The sequence below is a fragment of the Rutilus rutilus genome (genome assembly GCF_951802725.1).
Source record: "Rutilus rutilus genome assembly, chromosome: 9".
In the NCBI taxonomy this organism is placed as follows: domain Eukaryota; kingdom Metazoa; phylum Chordata; class Actinopteri; order Cypriniformes; family Leuciscidae; genus Rutilus; species Rutilus rutilus.
The window spans coordinates 12,724,362-12,740,890 of NC_140223.1; the positions used below are offsets into that span (position 1 = coordinate 12,724,362).

Below are 16,529 nucleotides of genomic sequence, written 5' to 3' on the forward strand. Positions count from 1 at the left end.
TTCAGGGCTTGTGCGGCACGCTTGGACAAAACTCACAGCTTGTAGCAAAGTGGAAATTTGCAGATTTCTCACAGAGACTCAATGGGTCAAGATGGCAGATTAGTTTTAATCTTGGGCTGATTAGTTTTAAATTCAATGCTTTCTCACGACCAATTCGTATGGGTGAGGTCGTACGAGATGTCTAAGTTCATCTATTGCACCTTTTGGACAACAATTATTATACTTAGGAGGTACTTATACTTGTACTTTTTGCTAGCATGCAATGTGAAGATTTTTTTTTTTTTTAAACAACGCCTTTATGAAGCTTCTGCGAAGCATGCAAGTGGCTAGTGTCCGTGCATAGTTATAGGATAAAAGTTGCATCACCAAATTAAAGGTACACTATGTACATTTTTGGCATTCTAGCGATTAAAAACAAAACCGCATGCATTTTGCGGAAGAACATTGTTTTGGTTGTGCTTTGGTTCTGCGTGACTGCGGATGAATATGGTTCTTTCTCATAACTAAAAAAAGAGAGATTATCCTACTTCTCTTAAAGCATTCACTACCAGGCTTAAGAGATATAACCAGTTTAGGTGGAAAGGAAGACATTACTGTAGCTTTACCCATGCATTAATAGACACGGTACCAAAAAACTAATTCCAGCGCAGTGCTACAACAACAATAATGAGATGACCCTTCACTATAGATAATTCTTTACAATCAACTCTGATAGAGAGCTACATATGACAATGAATCTGTTCAACAAAATACCTTACTCACCTGTTGGGTATTAAAAACACCATCTCTGCGTCGCTTTTACAACATTTCAAATCCTTCAGTTCTCATTCCCGAAAAGCCAAGCTAATGTTGATTCTTGTTTTATTACGAGCTCCGTCGCAAGAAGGACACTTATTTTAATTTCTTGACTAACTTACTAAAGAACATGTCATATTTGATTCAAATTTTAACTGTAGGGTGTTATTCAATATTACATTTAAAGTTAATATATTAAATTATAACTTCATTGCTACACTTGTATTTACAAATATATAAATGCATGACATACCAGTTTTAAGAGAAATTATATTAAAGTATATTGTGTTTCCATAAATTTTGTCAGTACATTCACCAATAAACTTTTTTTTATCTGTATTTCAAAGAAAATTATTTCAAAGTAATCTTGAAATTACGTTAAGATGAGGGGAAAATCTGCTGGCAAGATGAACTTCTATGAAATATACATTTGAAATCATAATTACATGACTCGAGAAAACAGAGAAAAGGGACTGTGGCATTATGGGTGTTGAAATTCCCCTAGCTTGACTAAATATGTCAGCTTAGGGTAACTGATTATCATGGTAACTGTAGGGGATGCACGACAGAATGTTAGCTTAGAAGGCTAATCATAAATTAATTCAGTTTGTGGCTTCAGTTATGCCGTGTGATATGTGGTACAAATGCAGCATTTGAAAATGTCAAGTGTGTATGTGTGTGTTAGGGGCCGTTCAAATGCATGAAAGGCATCTCCTTTCCAAAGCGCTTGCGCTCCCGTCCCGTCTGATCGTTGCTATGCAACCATGAACCGCGCACGACTGAGCTTTCGATGTTGTAACGGAAAGGGTGAAGCTGATTGGTTGGTTCTTGTCACATGACCTGCATTTCTGACCTTGCGGCATTCTGAAAAGTTGCGCTTGCCGCGCAAAAGATGCGATATGTGAACGGTCCCTAACTGTATCTTCAGAACATATATTTATATATGTGTTCTTCTACCCACATTCTGTCAGATTAATTATACTAAGACAGTCTAAAGCTTTACATCAAGGCCACAGATAATAAGTTGGAAAAATGCTGTATAATTAAACACCTACTGTTAATGCAGTGATGTTACAGAGAATATGTCAAGAGTTTTGTATAAACATATTCCTTAAAGATGACTAAAGACCAAATTAAACAAACGTGTGATATAAAGGCGATGAGTGGGAGAAATGAAAGTTTGAAGCAACACCAAGTAGAAACTTCATTAGAAACTTCTGGTTATATCAGTCTTAGAGCTTTTGCTGTTCATGATTTTAACTGGAGGCTGATATCTGCCCATCTCTAAATAAACTGCTATTTTTAGGACTATCTGCCCATCTGTCACTGAAAGTGCTGCATGAGTCTTCTTACCAATTACTTTTCATTTGGTTGTCATCCTCAAAACTTGTTTCTCATTCACACCTCTTTCCCTGATTTTCAGATCCCCCCTACTTAAACACTTAAACATTGTCATAGTTACATTGTATATGTTTCTTTCTGATATGGTGCGAAATCTTCAGTGAATGGCACTGAAAGTGTGTTCAATTTGATCATAAATAGATGAACGTGAATCTGGCAATGTTTTATTACGTTGGTTGTTGTATGTAGCACGGTAGTTCGGAAATGAAATGTCCGGAGAAAGGGTTATCCTGTATTGTATTTGAAAATAACGAACCACCTACACTAAACCCAATAGAGTGTGAAATAGCAAACATAAAATTTGATGAAGCAACCATGCCATTTTAGCTTGCTTCTGCAAGTCTGAGCTCTTTTTATCGCAACTTGTGTTTCACATCGCAAGTGCAATACTGCACCAGGTGGGTTACCGAGCAAGTTTACTACATCTGGAAAGGAAAACATATGGAGCTCATTATGTGTTGTAAACGTCAAAATGTATTAGTTTACAAATCATGCAGTCTTTATTAAATGATAATCTGCCAGGTAATGATCCAAAATTGTTGTTGGTGTTTTAGTGCCTCTAGTGTTCATTTCAGCAGGAAACCGCAGTGAATTGTATATACGTTTTAGGAGTTTTGCAAAAATGTAGGTAGAAGCACGTTTTTCCAGTGAGCCTAGTTAGAATAAAATGTATAGCAATCAATTGATATATATAAATGTATCCCTTTTATTGACTGTAAAATAAAGTAACTGTGGCAAATGAGTTTATGCCACATTGTATTTCTATTGCCACACCGTTGCAAAAAGTCTTTTTCTTTCATCACTGTATTTTTCCCTTCAGTTTCTGCCCCATCGCCAGCGCTCCCACAAGCCATTGCCAGCTCTCGCTGTAAATTATTATCGTTTTATGGTCATCAACAAATCTTCAGTCTCAGTCACTCAGGCCTTCACCCACCTTGCTATCAGTATGCAGTTCTCGTTCCAAGCGTTGATCCTCCTTTACGAGGTCATGGAGTTGATGCGTTTTTATCCTGTCCCCCACACACACAAACTCAGCATGTATCTCTCGTCACTTCTCTCGCCAAACCTCCACACCACCTTCAGTTGCAAATCTGTCCGTATTCAGCCTCGCTTCCCCCGCCTTACTTACCCGTGGGAACCTTTTTAAAGATTAAATCAATATCAGGACATAAACATGAATCAATTCAGGTTTGCGCTTTTCTCTCTCTCACTTTGTTGAAAGTTGGGTACACAAGTGTAACGTGTCACTTACAAGTGAAGCAGAGGACGATCGGCCTCTGAATCATGTATGGTGTGGCGGTAAAATTTAACATTTCTCTTTTTAATAATCCAGTTTAAACTAAAGTCATTTCTGTGCCAAACAGAACTGCAACACTTTTTCTCAAACAGGTTTCCTGAACACTCCCTTCCTGCTATTGGTCTAAAAAATACATAGCCACGCCCCAAACTCACACCATTGGTAGAGCCACTGTTGCCGTGCTGGACTTGGCAGATTCTACAACAAACATTCAAATGTTTTGAAAACACCAAGCCACAATGTTTTAACCTACCAATGGCTTACATAAAGTTGACACTACCAAGTTTTTATAGGAGAAATTTGAACATAAAATCAACTTTAAACACTATCTTTTCATCACTGATAGCTCCTGCATTGTTTCTCTGTTATGAAGTCGTTTACATCCACCAAGCAGATGTACTGCCATAGGCCCCCTCCTTCTCTGATTAGATTAAATTGTCTCCTCAAATGAATTAAGGACAGAAATCAATTATTGCGTGTCTCCATGCCTGTATCACAGCAATACCCACTTATTAAATAGCCCTCGCCTTTGCCTGTTTAATCTTTGATTACGCTTTCAATTTGAGTTGCTGTTATCTCCATCTGCCACCATTATGTTGCCTCACCGGCATCATTGAGATGTAGTGGCACACGCTTTTGATTACTCTCATCATGTATCTTTGCTTTGATTGCTGTTTTGACAAAATAGATACTATCTTTTTATAGTCTCTCACTACAAGTATTTAAATCGGCTCTCTAAGTGACTGACAGACACAATGGTTTTGCTCCCATTTTGAGGTTTTTCACACACACATACACACACACACAATTTTTTTTTTTTTTTTTTTACCCCAAATCCTGGGTTAAGCTGGGTAAAACATTTTTGGGGGTTATTTTTTCAGTGTTTGGGTAGTTTTTGTGTTACCCTGCTCCTGGGTCAGACGTAACAACCCAGGCGTTGAGTTATTTATAACAGGCTTTTTGCAACCTCTTCAGAGCCCCTTTCACACAGCGCGATAATCCCAGCAAATTGCCGGGAAATTGCCAGAACGCCTTCTGTGTGAACGCAAACACGACCCGGGATTGATGCCGGGTTGGGGACCTACAATGCCGTGTTCAGTCCCAGAACGCGCGCTGTGTGATCAAAAGCCGTCATCAGTGCCGTGTCGTAATGATGACGCTGAAGCCAGGATCGTTCGCCAGCTGTGAAACGGTACATAATGCGCTAGTTTATGATCGAATCAGAGGAAAAAAAATGCACAAGCGTGGTTTCTCAAGAGAGAATCGAAATCACAGCTCATAAACAAACTTAAGATGCTGCTGAGACATTACGTCACGTCGATATCACGTGTCTTTACGGGATTTTTACGTCTTGTGTGTGATCACTGGCAGTGTGAATGAACCAAAATCAGTCGAACTCGGATCAAATCCCGGGTCACTTTATCCGTGTATTTTCCGGAATCTCTGTGTGAAAGGGGCTCAGGAGAGACCAGTGCAGCTCCGTCTAATTGGTGCAACATACAGGGGTGCGATGTGAGTCACGAGTGTTGCGTTAGTCTTTTCGTATGATGGAAATGCCTGATGCCTTGCATAAAATTTTATGATTTTATTCAAAAAAAGATACAGAATATAAATACTTAGAAAGTTAATATATGTTCTCAGAACTGTACACTGATTGTTTATGGACAGGTTATGGAGTCAATCACAGCATATTTCGGCTATGAGTAAAATGCAGGGCGGTGGTCTGAAGTTAGAAGTTCCCCTGCCAAACATGATACTAGTGCCGCATGAGATACTAACCAATGAGAAGCATTGTGGGCGGGGCGACACGTTCAGCCCCGCCCCAGGTGAAGCCCCGCCCTGATCTGCAGGCTCCAGCAAGGTGTACTTGACGAGATCCAGCACCGTTACGGTGGAAACGGGACAACAGCGACTGGTCAGTTACGCTTGAATTATTTCTAAATGTTTAATTTACCTCTAATATTTGTTTAACGAGCTTAAATGTAGGCAATATGTATTCAAAACTATATAAAGTATGCTATACTGTAAAATTGTATCAAAAATAAAATAATTATCATGCAAACCAGTGGTTGTGTGGAGTTTTTTTTTTTTTTTTTTAGTTTAGAGGATTTAAGTTAATCCATAAACATTAATTAATGTATGAAGTAAAAAATAAAAAACAGAGAAAAAAACTAGTACTATAGAAAAAAATCAATCAACCCAGTATAGGTTAAATCAACCCATTATGCTGGGTTAAATAAATAACCCAATTTGCTGGGTAAAATTAACCCAACATGTGTTCTGTCCTATATTTACCTAGCCCTTGTGTTGAAAACAACCCAAATTGGGTTGTTTTTAACCCAGGTTTTTTAGAGTGTATAATATATAAAACCTACAGAAATTGATAATGCTAATAGTCAACTACATATTTCATTTCTTAGTCTGGTTTTTGTGCTGTGCATGTAAAATGTTTGTCAGTGACACCACTTTGCAGTAAAACTTGAAATAGAGTGTTTGCATATCCCTGTCAAATGTAGAATGGCAGGAAAAGGAAGGACAATCATTTTGATCACTGCTATGTTCTTTGTCGGACGATGGAATTCTTTGTTGCAATAAAATTAATGAAAACTGGTGCCTTGCATAACATTTTTACAGGAGAAAGTAATCAAAATAGTTTGTTGCAGGCCTATTTCATATTATTAGTCTCGTTTTGCATCACAATAACAAGTGAATCACTGATATATAGCTGGTAAAAACAGCACGGATGGCTATTCCTTCAATTCATGGCGAGAAATTCAAGGCCAGAGAAAAGAAAAAGCAGAGCAGCTCGGTGTTGCAGAGTAAATGAGATTCATTGTGTGGTTCTCATCCGCAGGCAGTGTGAGGACATTCTTCTAAGAGTAGAGATGGTGAGGGGACTCTGTTTAAAGGTCAGACAACAGATGAGATGAAGACTCTGCTTCATTCTCAGCCAAAATTCAAAAAGATTCCAAAGTGTCTCGCAGACGCAACTGTAGTTTCGCATTGTTTTCAACTCAAAGGTTACATTTTAATCTTGCAGTGTGGCTTTCACGAGTTCACACTTACATATAATTTTGAGGGAGTAAGATTTAATGCGTATTTGGCGTGCTGTACGGAGGGAGGGCTCCGAGCTCGGAATTCAGCCCGAACCCAGAGTACTCCCCCCGCATGTAAGTGTTTAGAACTAGAAGTGTGGAGAAGGGGTGGTGGGGGGATGCTGCAAACTGTCAATGGATCGAGGTAAGACTGCTGAGTCTATATATACCCTCTTATCATTGATTGCTGAGTGCTATCCACTCGTGTTAATCATCTGAACGTGCTCCTCCCGAACTTAGTTAATAAAACTTCATTTATTTCTTACTTTAAACTTTTTCCTTTTTTACTCTAAAATGGAAACGAGCTTCCATAGAATCTCTCAAGGACTTATACATTACAATTTCAACGTGACTTTCAACATGCAACATGAAGTAATTGGCCTTTGAGATACAGTCTGTTAACTTTCAACTGAAAGAGTTTAGAGTTTCTCATTAGCACTATTTTTGAGTGCTAAAGACAGAAAAGCCAATAACTTGTCAACCTTTTTAGTGTTTTCAAACAGCGATGACGTTTTTTTTTTTTTTTGTGGGCGGAGCCTACCTGGTGGCAGAAAATGACAGTTCTGCAGTAGCAATCTGTGGAAGCCACGGAATAAAATAATAAAAGGTACATTTTGAGTTTATATCAAGAAATAGTCAAGAATTTATAAAAATGTAATAGGCTCTGTTTTAAAAGTTGTGTAAAATGTTATAGGTTTAAATATTAAACTGCTATGTATGTATGTACCCTATGAACTGCATGTGTGAATATTACGTAGACTTACTGTTTACATCAAATTCGTGCTATAATAGTAGACTAATCATCAGTTTCATCAGTCCAGTCTGTGACTTGCAACATAAACGTCTGCGTTTAGCAGAAATGTGTAGAAAGGGTGTCTTCAACGACAGAATTCTATAAAAAATGATTTATTTTTTGCATACAAATTCTGACATACAAAGGCACAACAAAACATTTTTCTCTTATTCTGTGGATTTTGCCCATTGTCCTCCATTGCGCGTGCAGCTGCAAGTGACGTAACTGTGACGTCTGCTCCAAATTGGTCTGCGATTTCTTTGTTTTCCTTTTTCTTTAGTGTGCTATGTAGCTGTTTGTGCATGTATAAGTTCTGCAGAGTTACAAAGCTCAAAGTGTCAAACCTAAAGAGATATTCTTTATAAAAGTTAAGGCTCAGCCACACCTTCATAAAACGTTTCGTTCAAACACGCCCCCACAAATCTACGTCAGTATGCACGTTTCCATTACAGATTTGTGCAAAACTTTTGCGATTTTTTTCTAAATGTCGACAAAAAATTATTGCGAAATGACGGCGTTTCCATTAACCGATGTTATGCAACTAAAACTATTTTTTTTCCTGTCGCGATAAGTAAAATCATTCCAAAAACCATGGCAACGGACGTTGGTAGGTTTATGTACTATATCCCAGCCACTGCACTAGCCATTATTATTAATTTAAGGAGATGTATGTGTGTTTTCCAAGCATTAATGGTAAGGAACGACCCTTATTATACTTGTGAGCGGCACATATGAGGTGTTTCTCCCTCATATCTGCTTCGAGGTCTTGATTGTGGCATTTCTTTTTTCATATTCTTTTGTCATATATGAACTTAATAAAGAACTCTGTCTCGTATTCTGTCCAAACATACCGCGTCATCTATGTCAGGTGACCTGTAAATGCGCAAAAACTGTTTCCATTGCAGTTTTGCGACATATTTCTTTTTCGAATTGCCTGAAAAACCACCTCATGCGAGCGTAAAAACTTTTTTTGACGTTGACGTGTTTCCATTGGGCGTATTTTCAATTCGCAATTTCAATTTGCGCAATTTGAAGGGTAATGGAAACGCGGCTACTGTGTGGGGGCAGAGTTTCATAACACCGCCCAAATGTATACGCAAAGAAAGAAGGCGTAACTTTGATTCTCGCTGTATTATTGTTGCCGCCGGCGCCGTATAAGTAATTATAATCAGTAATTATATCCCCAAGGAAATAAAACCTTACCAATCTAATTCGATCAGGTCCAGTCGCGCTGGCGAAGCTGATCGATCAGCTTGGTCATCTGCATTTTCCGGTTCAGATTCTGGCTCGAATTGATAAGGTAGTACCGACATTATCACCCGTCATTATTGGTTTGGGAGCTGATGTTCCAAATATGGTAAGGGGCGTGACATTTCCGACACACGTTTAAGGTTTTTGGGCCAATCACAATGCACTGGATCGCTGGCCAATCAGAGCACACCGCACTTTTCAGAACGATGAGCTTTGTAAAAATCGACGCATTTCAGAAAGGCGGGGCATAGAGGAGCAACAATAAGGTACAGTATGTGTAAAATAATGACGTTTTTTAACCTATACCGCGTAAACACATTGCATTAAACCAATTTCTCCGTCAGTGGTGGGGCTTCGTAGCTCTGCATTTCTCTGTCTGTGGGGAGGATGAGGGAGCGTGTCCCCCCCCCGACAGCGCCGAAAGGGTCCCCTGTCTGACCAGGGCCCGTAGAATCGTACTCTTCCCCTCTTTAAGGCACCCCTGACTGGGACATATTCACAAAAACAACTATGAATTAATTAATAATAAGGCTTTCCAGCGAAGATAACAAAAGGAAATGGCAGTGTCAATGAGAAGACAGCAGAGTTTGCTGATCATTTTGTTGTGGCACTAACAGAAATGCAGGGGTGACAATCAGGTAATTTTAGTCTGTGAAGCTTTCGGTAAACAACTAATTAAATCATCTGCATTTTTTGCACATCTTGTTATCAGGCTGTGACTCTTTTAGCAGCAACTGCTTTTATGTTACTTTCCTCTTAAGAAACCTCTCCTATTAGTTAGCCAGTTATTAGATGATACTTAATAAATCAAACAGTAGAGTCGGAAAGGTTTAGATGCATTTCTAGTGATCAATACTGAACCACTTTCAGAAACTTTCCCTTTATATCCACTTAGAGATAAAGAATAGAGAACAGACGTAAAATTAAATGCCCAAAATTCTAATATAATCTTTATCTCCGCTTCTGTCTGTTCTGTGGCCAATGGATGGCCAACAGAAGCTAATTATCATGTCTGTTTGCCCAAAGGTAGGTGATCTTATTAATTGTGCTTGTCACTGCACCATTTATCAGTAGAGTTATTATGGTCTTCTCAAGCGAAGAATATCTGTCCTTTCATTACTGAAGTCTTTCATAGGCGCAGTACTTTAATTGCACTTACATCTGAATCTGCTCAGAGCAACCTCATTACAGCCTACAGAAACAAACATGCCATTACGACATCTGTCATGTCGCGCTGTAATGGTCGCAGTTAGGACTAGACAAACCGAATGACTCTACAATCTAGATTAATCAGTAACATTGAGCCAAAAAGCATGAACTCGCACGGAATCTGCATCCAACACATTTTGTACCCGGACATGTGCAATTACATAAACGTAATGAAGTAATTCACCTGCCCTGAAGGCTTTACAACAGCCTACGTGACGGTCCTCTGGGCAACGGCCAATCTCAGTCTAATCATTTTACTAAAAACACAATTTCTTTCTAGCAGGGAGTTACAGGTTTAATCCACAGTTAATGAAAGCGACCTAACATTCTGGTAGGCTAAAGGCAAAGATTTTGCTAGTATAAAGAGATTTATTATAAAAACCTTCTAAAACCATTCAATATTATTATTTGAGAAACTGACACAACTTACCCCAAAGCATCTGACCCGTGCTGTCAGTGTTAATTAAAACTAAAACTATTTAAAACAATTTTTTTTTTTTTTTTATAATGCCTTGGCAACTACCTGAAACCATTTAAGTTGAAGTACTAAAAATATGATTAAATTAAAACTAAATAGAAACATTTAAACAAAAAGGAATAAAACTGGCAAAACAAAACAAAATTACTCAAACCAAAACTGAAAAGCTCATTCAAAATATGAATAAATACTAATATAGTCTATAATGAAATAACACTGCATCTGTCACACTGTCTGGAAAATGCTTCATTTAATCATTCATGATAAAAATTATTTGCATGGTTTTATAAATCGGCAGTGCATCAACATACGTGATATATATTTTTAGACCTCAATGAATTTATGCTCGGGCATAAAAGTCAGTGGGCGGCACATCTTACCCCACTCCTATCCTCTTCTGATTTTTGTATCCACATTAATATGAATGTTTGTAATGCACAAAGCATTTTCTTTTAACAGGCTTCAACCGGAGATGATGATGCTTCTAAAAATACAGCAATAAATACAAAAGACTCTTCCTTGTTTAAGACAATAAAACACTGGCTGTCATCCAGGCTGTTTTTCGATGTCTCTTTAATATCATACCCCCCCCATAGCGCTTCTGTGACTCATCTGTACAGATGTAGATCTGTCAGCCAGCACAAAGCATAGAGGCTTGGCTTCTCTCTGCACACAGCCTGCTTTCCTTTACTGGATTACTGATATGCAGCGGTACACAGCGTAGCTCCATGGCCGGCACTCAGCGGCTTAGAGCCCATTCTGCTAGGATAAGCTAACCCTCCATGGCGAGGAGAGAGCATAAAGCATTCTCCCCGTCACACCTCACGTCAAAACGCTGTGATGCGCTAACGCTGCACTTCAGCTGCCGACACACACTACCTTAAACGCTCAGCTGACACAGGATCTATCCGCACGTTTAGCTGGGCCCTGGGGCAACTGAGCCACAAGATGTTTCGGGGGCTTTTTTAGTCCCTTAGGCCCAATTTGTATGGCACATTCACAGAAAGCCAGCTACAAATGTCTTTTTTTGTGAATTGTTAACTGGTGGGAAAGAACCTGCTCTAATGGGAATATGACGGTAGAGGAACAACGAGGTGCTGCGAAGACCTGACCTAAATGTCTGGTCACAGATGTAATTGGAGACCTCAAGTTTTATATAGCTATTAAGACACCATGCAGCAGTGTTTTGATCTGTGATGTGCGAGATTCGAGGAGAAGTGAAAGGGACTGCAAATATCAAGTGCGCTTTAACGCCTCGGATGAAATATAAGAGCAATGACAACGTGGTGAGCTTTGCGGACCTGTGGTGTAGCGGTAAGTGACAAATGAATTCCATTAGGTCATGGTGCTCATGCGGGAGATGCAGGATTGATTCTGACAACTAACCCTCAATGACTTCTTGACCCCTCTCTTCTCATCTAGCAATAAAAAAGACGAACCACTCAGATTAATAATTTCCATAATGCTGTTAAATTCATCCCTTTATGGGAGTGGTGCTCAACAAAGGGGCCACAACGTGGCTTAACATTATTAAAGTAAGGAGGGAAACAACTTTTAAAAAGTCGTGAACTTACATTATTCCTATTTTAATGAATCCCTCGGAAACAACTGTTATTTTTTATTTAAGAACCAGGGTTCGCATGGTTTTGGAGAACCAATACACCAAATATAACCAAAATATAAGTGGATGATATACACAAAATATTCATTTAAAAGTCATGGAAATGTCTATAATGAATAAATATTTCTCTAGTTAATTCAATTTCCAAATTACAATTATAATTTTTTTTTGAACACAGAAACTTCTGGAATACTTAGAAGCCCATTTCTGATAGATCAATCAATCAACCAATCAATAAACCAATCAATCAACTAATTAATAAACCAATCATAAATAAATAAATAATCATTCTTTGGTAAATCAGAATTATGAGATAAAATTACATTTTAAAAAGTCAAAATTATGACATACAAGTCAAATTATGATACTAATTATTAAATTTAAAAACGTTTTTGTCATAAAATAATTTAGCATAATTGTTTTTTATCTCAGTTTTGATTTGTGTGATCATTTCAACTCTCTCATAATTATGACTTAGTATATCTAGACTTGGTGTATCAAAATTATGAGCTTTTATCTATTTTTACTGACTTAATTGACATAACTAGATTTACCAAAGTATGTTTTTTTTTTTTTTTTTGTGGTGGAAATGAGCTTCCACAGGAATGACAAAATTAATAATTAATTCATCATAACAAAAAAGTTTGAAAACAAGCAGCTTTGTCATTATTACAGATGAAGTACCAGAAGAAAAAAAAGTAAATATTAAAATATTAAATATTAAAAATATATATATTTTGTGAATCACTGTCCTATAGCAAAATAAGACACATATTGCGATTCAGTCATTCAATATATCATCTAAAGTCAGTCTTTCATGCAATTCTTTTTGGAGATCAAGACATTACATATCTAGGATATAATCTGATCAGTACTGGTTTAATCTGATGATTTCTCTTACTAACCCCCAGTGATGGCCTTTTCTCATTGTTCTATGTAGCAAGACAGCGGACAAAAACCTCATCAGAGAACACTGGCTCAGTCTTGAACATCCCTGCATGAATGTGACCCTTCAGCCACAGTTTATCTATCACCTCTTATCCAGTCTTATAAGGAAATCATTCCATCAAAGTGATAAATCAGCTGAGTGAGTAACTCCATGCAAAAATATTCATCTAAGCACTGTCTGTTCTTCACTGAAAGTACTCAGACTCTGCGAGACTGAGCTACATTGCTTCACATTTTAAGAGGGGATAAGAATCAAGCTGGTGAACAGAAAACTGACAGCTTATGGCAGGGATTCTTGGGATGTAAATTATTAAAAAGCTTTTCAGAGTTACCATTTTGGATGTTTCACACATTAAACTGGAAAGGTTCTGGAATAGTCTTTAACTTCAAGCAAGTCAAGCAAGAAGCAAATCGACTTTATATAACCAACATAAGCATTAAAGAGCTACTTAACAGTCATACGCAAACCCCAAGAGACTAAGAAATAAAACCAACTCAGTTCTCTAAATAAAATTTAAACAAAAATCTTAATTGCTTGAAATGTATTATTATTATCATCACTAAACCATATGTTATAATACAGTGCTCATAAAATGTAGTTTTCACATGGAGCCTGTCACTTACTGCATGCGTTTGCACCTTTAGTCAGATTGGTGTTTTTTTCTTCTTTCTTGTGTATGATGTGTATGATAACAATATTTAAACAATTTCAGCCACTTAAGATGAAATCACTATTTTACCAGAGGTACAAATTTGAAACAATATTAAGGATTTATAGGACCAAAAAAGAAAGTGAACATTTCACATCAGGTTTTTGATTTGTGATCGTGTTATTGGGAGTTAAACTACAGACCTGGAATCATCAGAAATCAGCAAATCCTCAAGCATCCACACAAGATTTGTATGTTTAAACTATATAAATATCATATCATGTGACCTTTTCCTCACACCTGACATATTTATGACCATTAGCGAGGGAATGCCATGGTGGTCACCGTGATTTTGCCAAGTCATGGAACAACAGTACTGTCTGAAAAATTTGTCCATACCCTAAAGTCAGAGGGAAATGATAGGTGAATAAGTGTATATAACCCTGGTTGTAAGCCTAAACTTGACATAAACTGTAACCTTGAACCCTCAAATCTGATTGGTTGATTGGAATGTTGTTCCGGGATCATCAAAGGTGTGTGTGTGTGTGTGTGTGTGTGTGTGTGTGTGTGTGTGTGTGTGTGTGTGTGTGTGTGTGTGTGGCTCACACTGTCTTGATTTTAGAGTTTTATATATTTTTTATCTGTTTCTAATTTTTGATTTTAGATTCATAAATGCAATTAAATGGGGGCGAGTGGTGATGGGGGATACCATAATTATTATTTTCGACAAATAAATCTGATTACCACAATAAATCAATTAACCAAAAAAAAGTGTGTATCCATGATTTCAACCTACTTCAATATTACAATCGCCACGTTACAGTAGTTTGTAACATCAGCACTTTATATACTAGACACTACTTTACACAATTTAGGAATAAACAGTAGATTACAAATGGCTAATTTGTAGCAGACAAATATTAAAATATTATAGCAAAATTTGAAACATATAGTGCAACACACACACACACACACACACATACACATAATGTAAAACAAAATCTGTTACAACACTCCCCCAGTGCATGGTGTACAATACTGCGACATATCTACTGTATTAATAATCAATATTAATAGTGTAACCTAGCCTAATATTGACTCTCTAGGCAGACATATATTATGGACTCTTTCTGAGTCGATAAAGGTCCAGCAGCTGTGAGTCATGTTCTTGCAGTGGCAGATGTAACCAAGTCAGTGGTTATTATTTCCATTATTTATTCATGCATCCTTTTGCGGAACTTATAGAAAAAGAATACACGATGGTGTGTAAGTGTTGACAGAGTACTGTGAGACTGTGTGACCCGTGGGGCGCGGCTGCGCGCGATCCGCCTGCGGGATTCGGAGAGTCAAAGTGGGACAGCAGTGCGCACCTGCTCGCTGCATTCTATCCGCAAGAGATCCAGAACATCTGTCCGTTCTGAAATGTTCCTGGTAGCTATACATAAATATATATACACACACTATGTATTCTTGCTATATAACAACAGTTATCGCTACTGTAAATAAATGCACAAGCCATAGCCTATCTTCAGTCAGTACTTGCACAGTGCGCGACTCGGAAAGAAAATCTTATGCTACGACGACCCCAAGATGTAGAATCTTGCAAATACCCGAGTGAGATGCGTTTTAAACGCGTGTATGTCAAACTTAAACCAGTGCTGGCCAACTAACAGTAAAAAACTGGTAGGGCTTGCATTAAGCATCCATTAAGTTCAACTTGTTTTGCACATCAAATCACACCCTGAACACCGAGCAAGCCTACGCGTAACTGCGATTACATTGCAGATATCAGAATGAAGCATATGGGTCGATTTAGAACAAGGAGGTCGTTATTGAATCAGTGTTGACAAAGTTAAAAAAATTGATAAACACAAACAACAAGACGCATCAAATCACACACTGATCAGTGAGCAATAAATTGTTGCGTATGCGAACCATATTAATCAATTTGGAGCGCGGGCACATGCCCACCGAATCATTCTGTGTCTAAAGTTGCTCATTTGATAGATGATGGCACACAAACATCACTGAATTAACTACAAACAACTTCCCACGCAGCTAATCCCGCGTGTAAAAGAATGTGCACTGAACTCAAATCTGCACTGTCATCATCATGCCACAAAACACACGTAGTGTATCTGACTTTTCCAAACGCACGGGCTACTTCTGAAATATTATCCCTGGTGCAGTTGAGGTCTTGAGATAACGTGTGCTTAAATCACACTGGCATTTCTGTTCTCCCGGCCAACTCCCACCACACCCAGAGGGCATCACACTACTGTGCCCACACATCCCAGGGTTCTTACCTTTAATGACAATCCCACAGAAGCTGTAGAGCACAAAAAACAAGTGCTGTTGGAGCATCATATTCTTGAGGCGATGCTTGCGTCCGTGTTCTCCCTGCACTGATGCTGATGCTGCTTATCCAGGTGGATGGTGCGCTCTCAGTCGCATGTATGGCGCAAACCCGAATCTCCTGTCCCGATCCGGAGGATAGGTTGCGTGCAGCAGTTACTGTACCCGGGGCTGGGAGAAGATGCTGCCCGCACTGAAAATGCTGAGAAAGTGGTACTTCAGCCCCTGCCTGAGTCTCTGCCTCTCCAGAGCGCCGCAGCAGACGCGGGTCCCGCCCACTCAAGATTGACACATGGAGACGCCTTAACGATAGTACACAGACCAGCGTGAATGCGCAATTGATCGCGCTGATTGATCACACTGATAACTTTCTGGTGCGCTTTTGGTTACACTTTAGAGACCAGCGTTCATGTTATTGTCCGGTAATAATTAGGCTCCTTTAATCACGATAACATGTAATTGCATGTAATTATCAAGCCCTGATAAATTACGGTGCATGTTGTTTATTGGGGCACAGCAAAGGAGTGTTGTAACACAAGGTGAGTTGTAACACCCTACCAATTTGGAATGAGATACACTATATGGTTTATAATCTGATTTTCAGAGGACAGAACTGGAATGATCAGAATCAGCATA

At 38.4% G+C, this 16,529-nt stretch overlaps 1 protein-coding gene across 3 annotated transcripts in view; it reads right to left on the minus strand.

Annotated features, from left to right (window-relative positions):
• The window catches only part of cadm2b (cell adhesion molecule 2b), a 222,351-nt gene extending 206,222 nt beyond the window's left edge, over positions 1 to 16,129 (minus strand). For 2 of the 3 annotated variants that reach the window (XM_084419471.1, XM_084419469.1), the window contains exon 1: positions 15,845 to 16,098. In XM_084419471.1, coding sequence (XP_084275597.1) covers positions 15,845 to 15,905 — 61 coding nt within the window. In that variant the 5' untranslated portion in view covers positions 15,906 to 16,098. Of the gene's footprint in view, positions 1 to 15,844 lie in introns of all 3 variants that reach the window. The other variant, XM_084419470.1, reaches the window with a different exon arrangement.
• Positions 16,130 to 16,529: the final 400 nt, after the last annotated feature.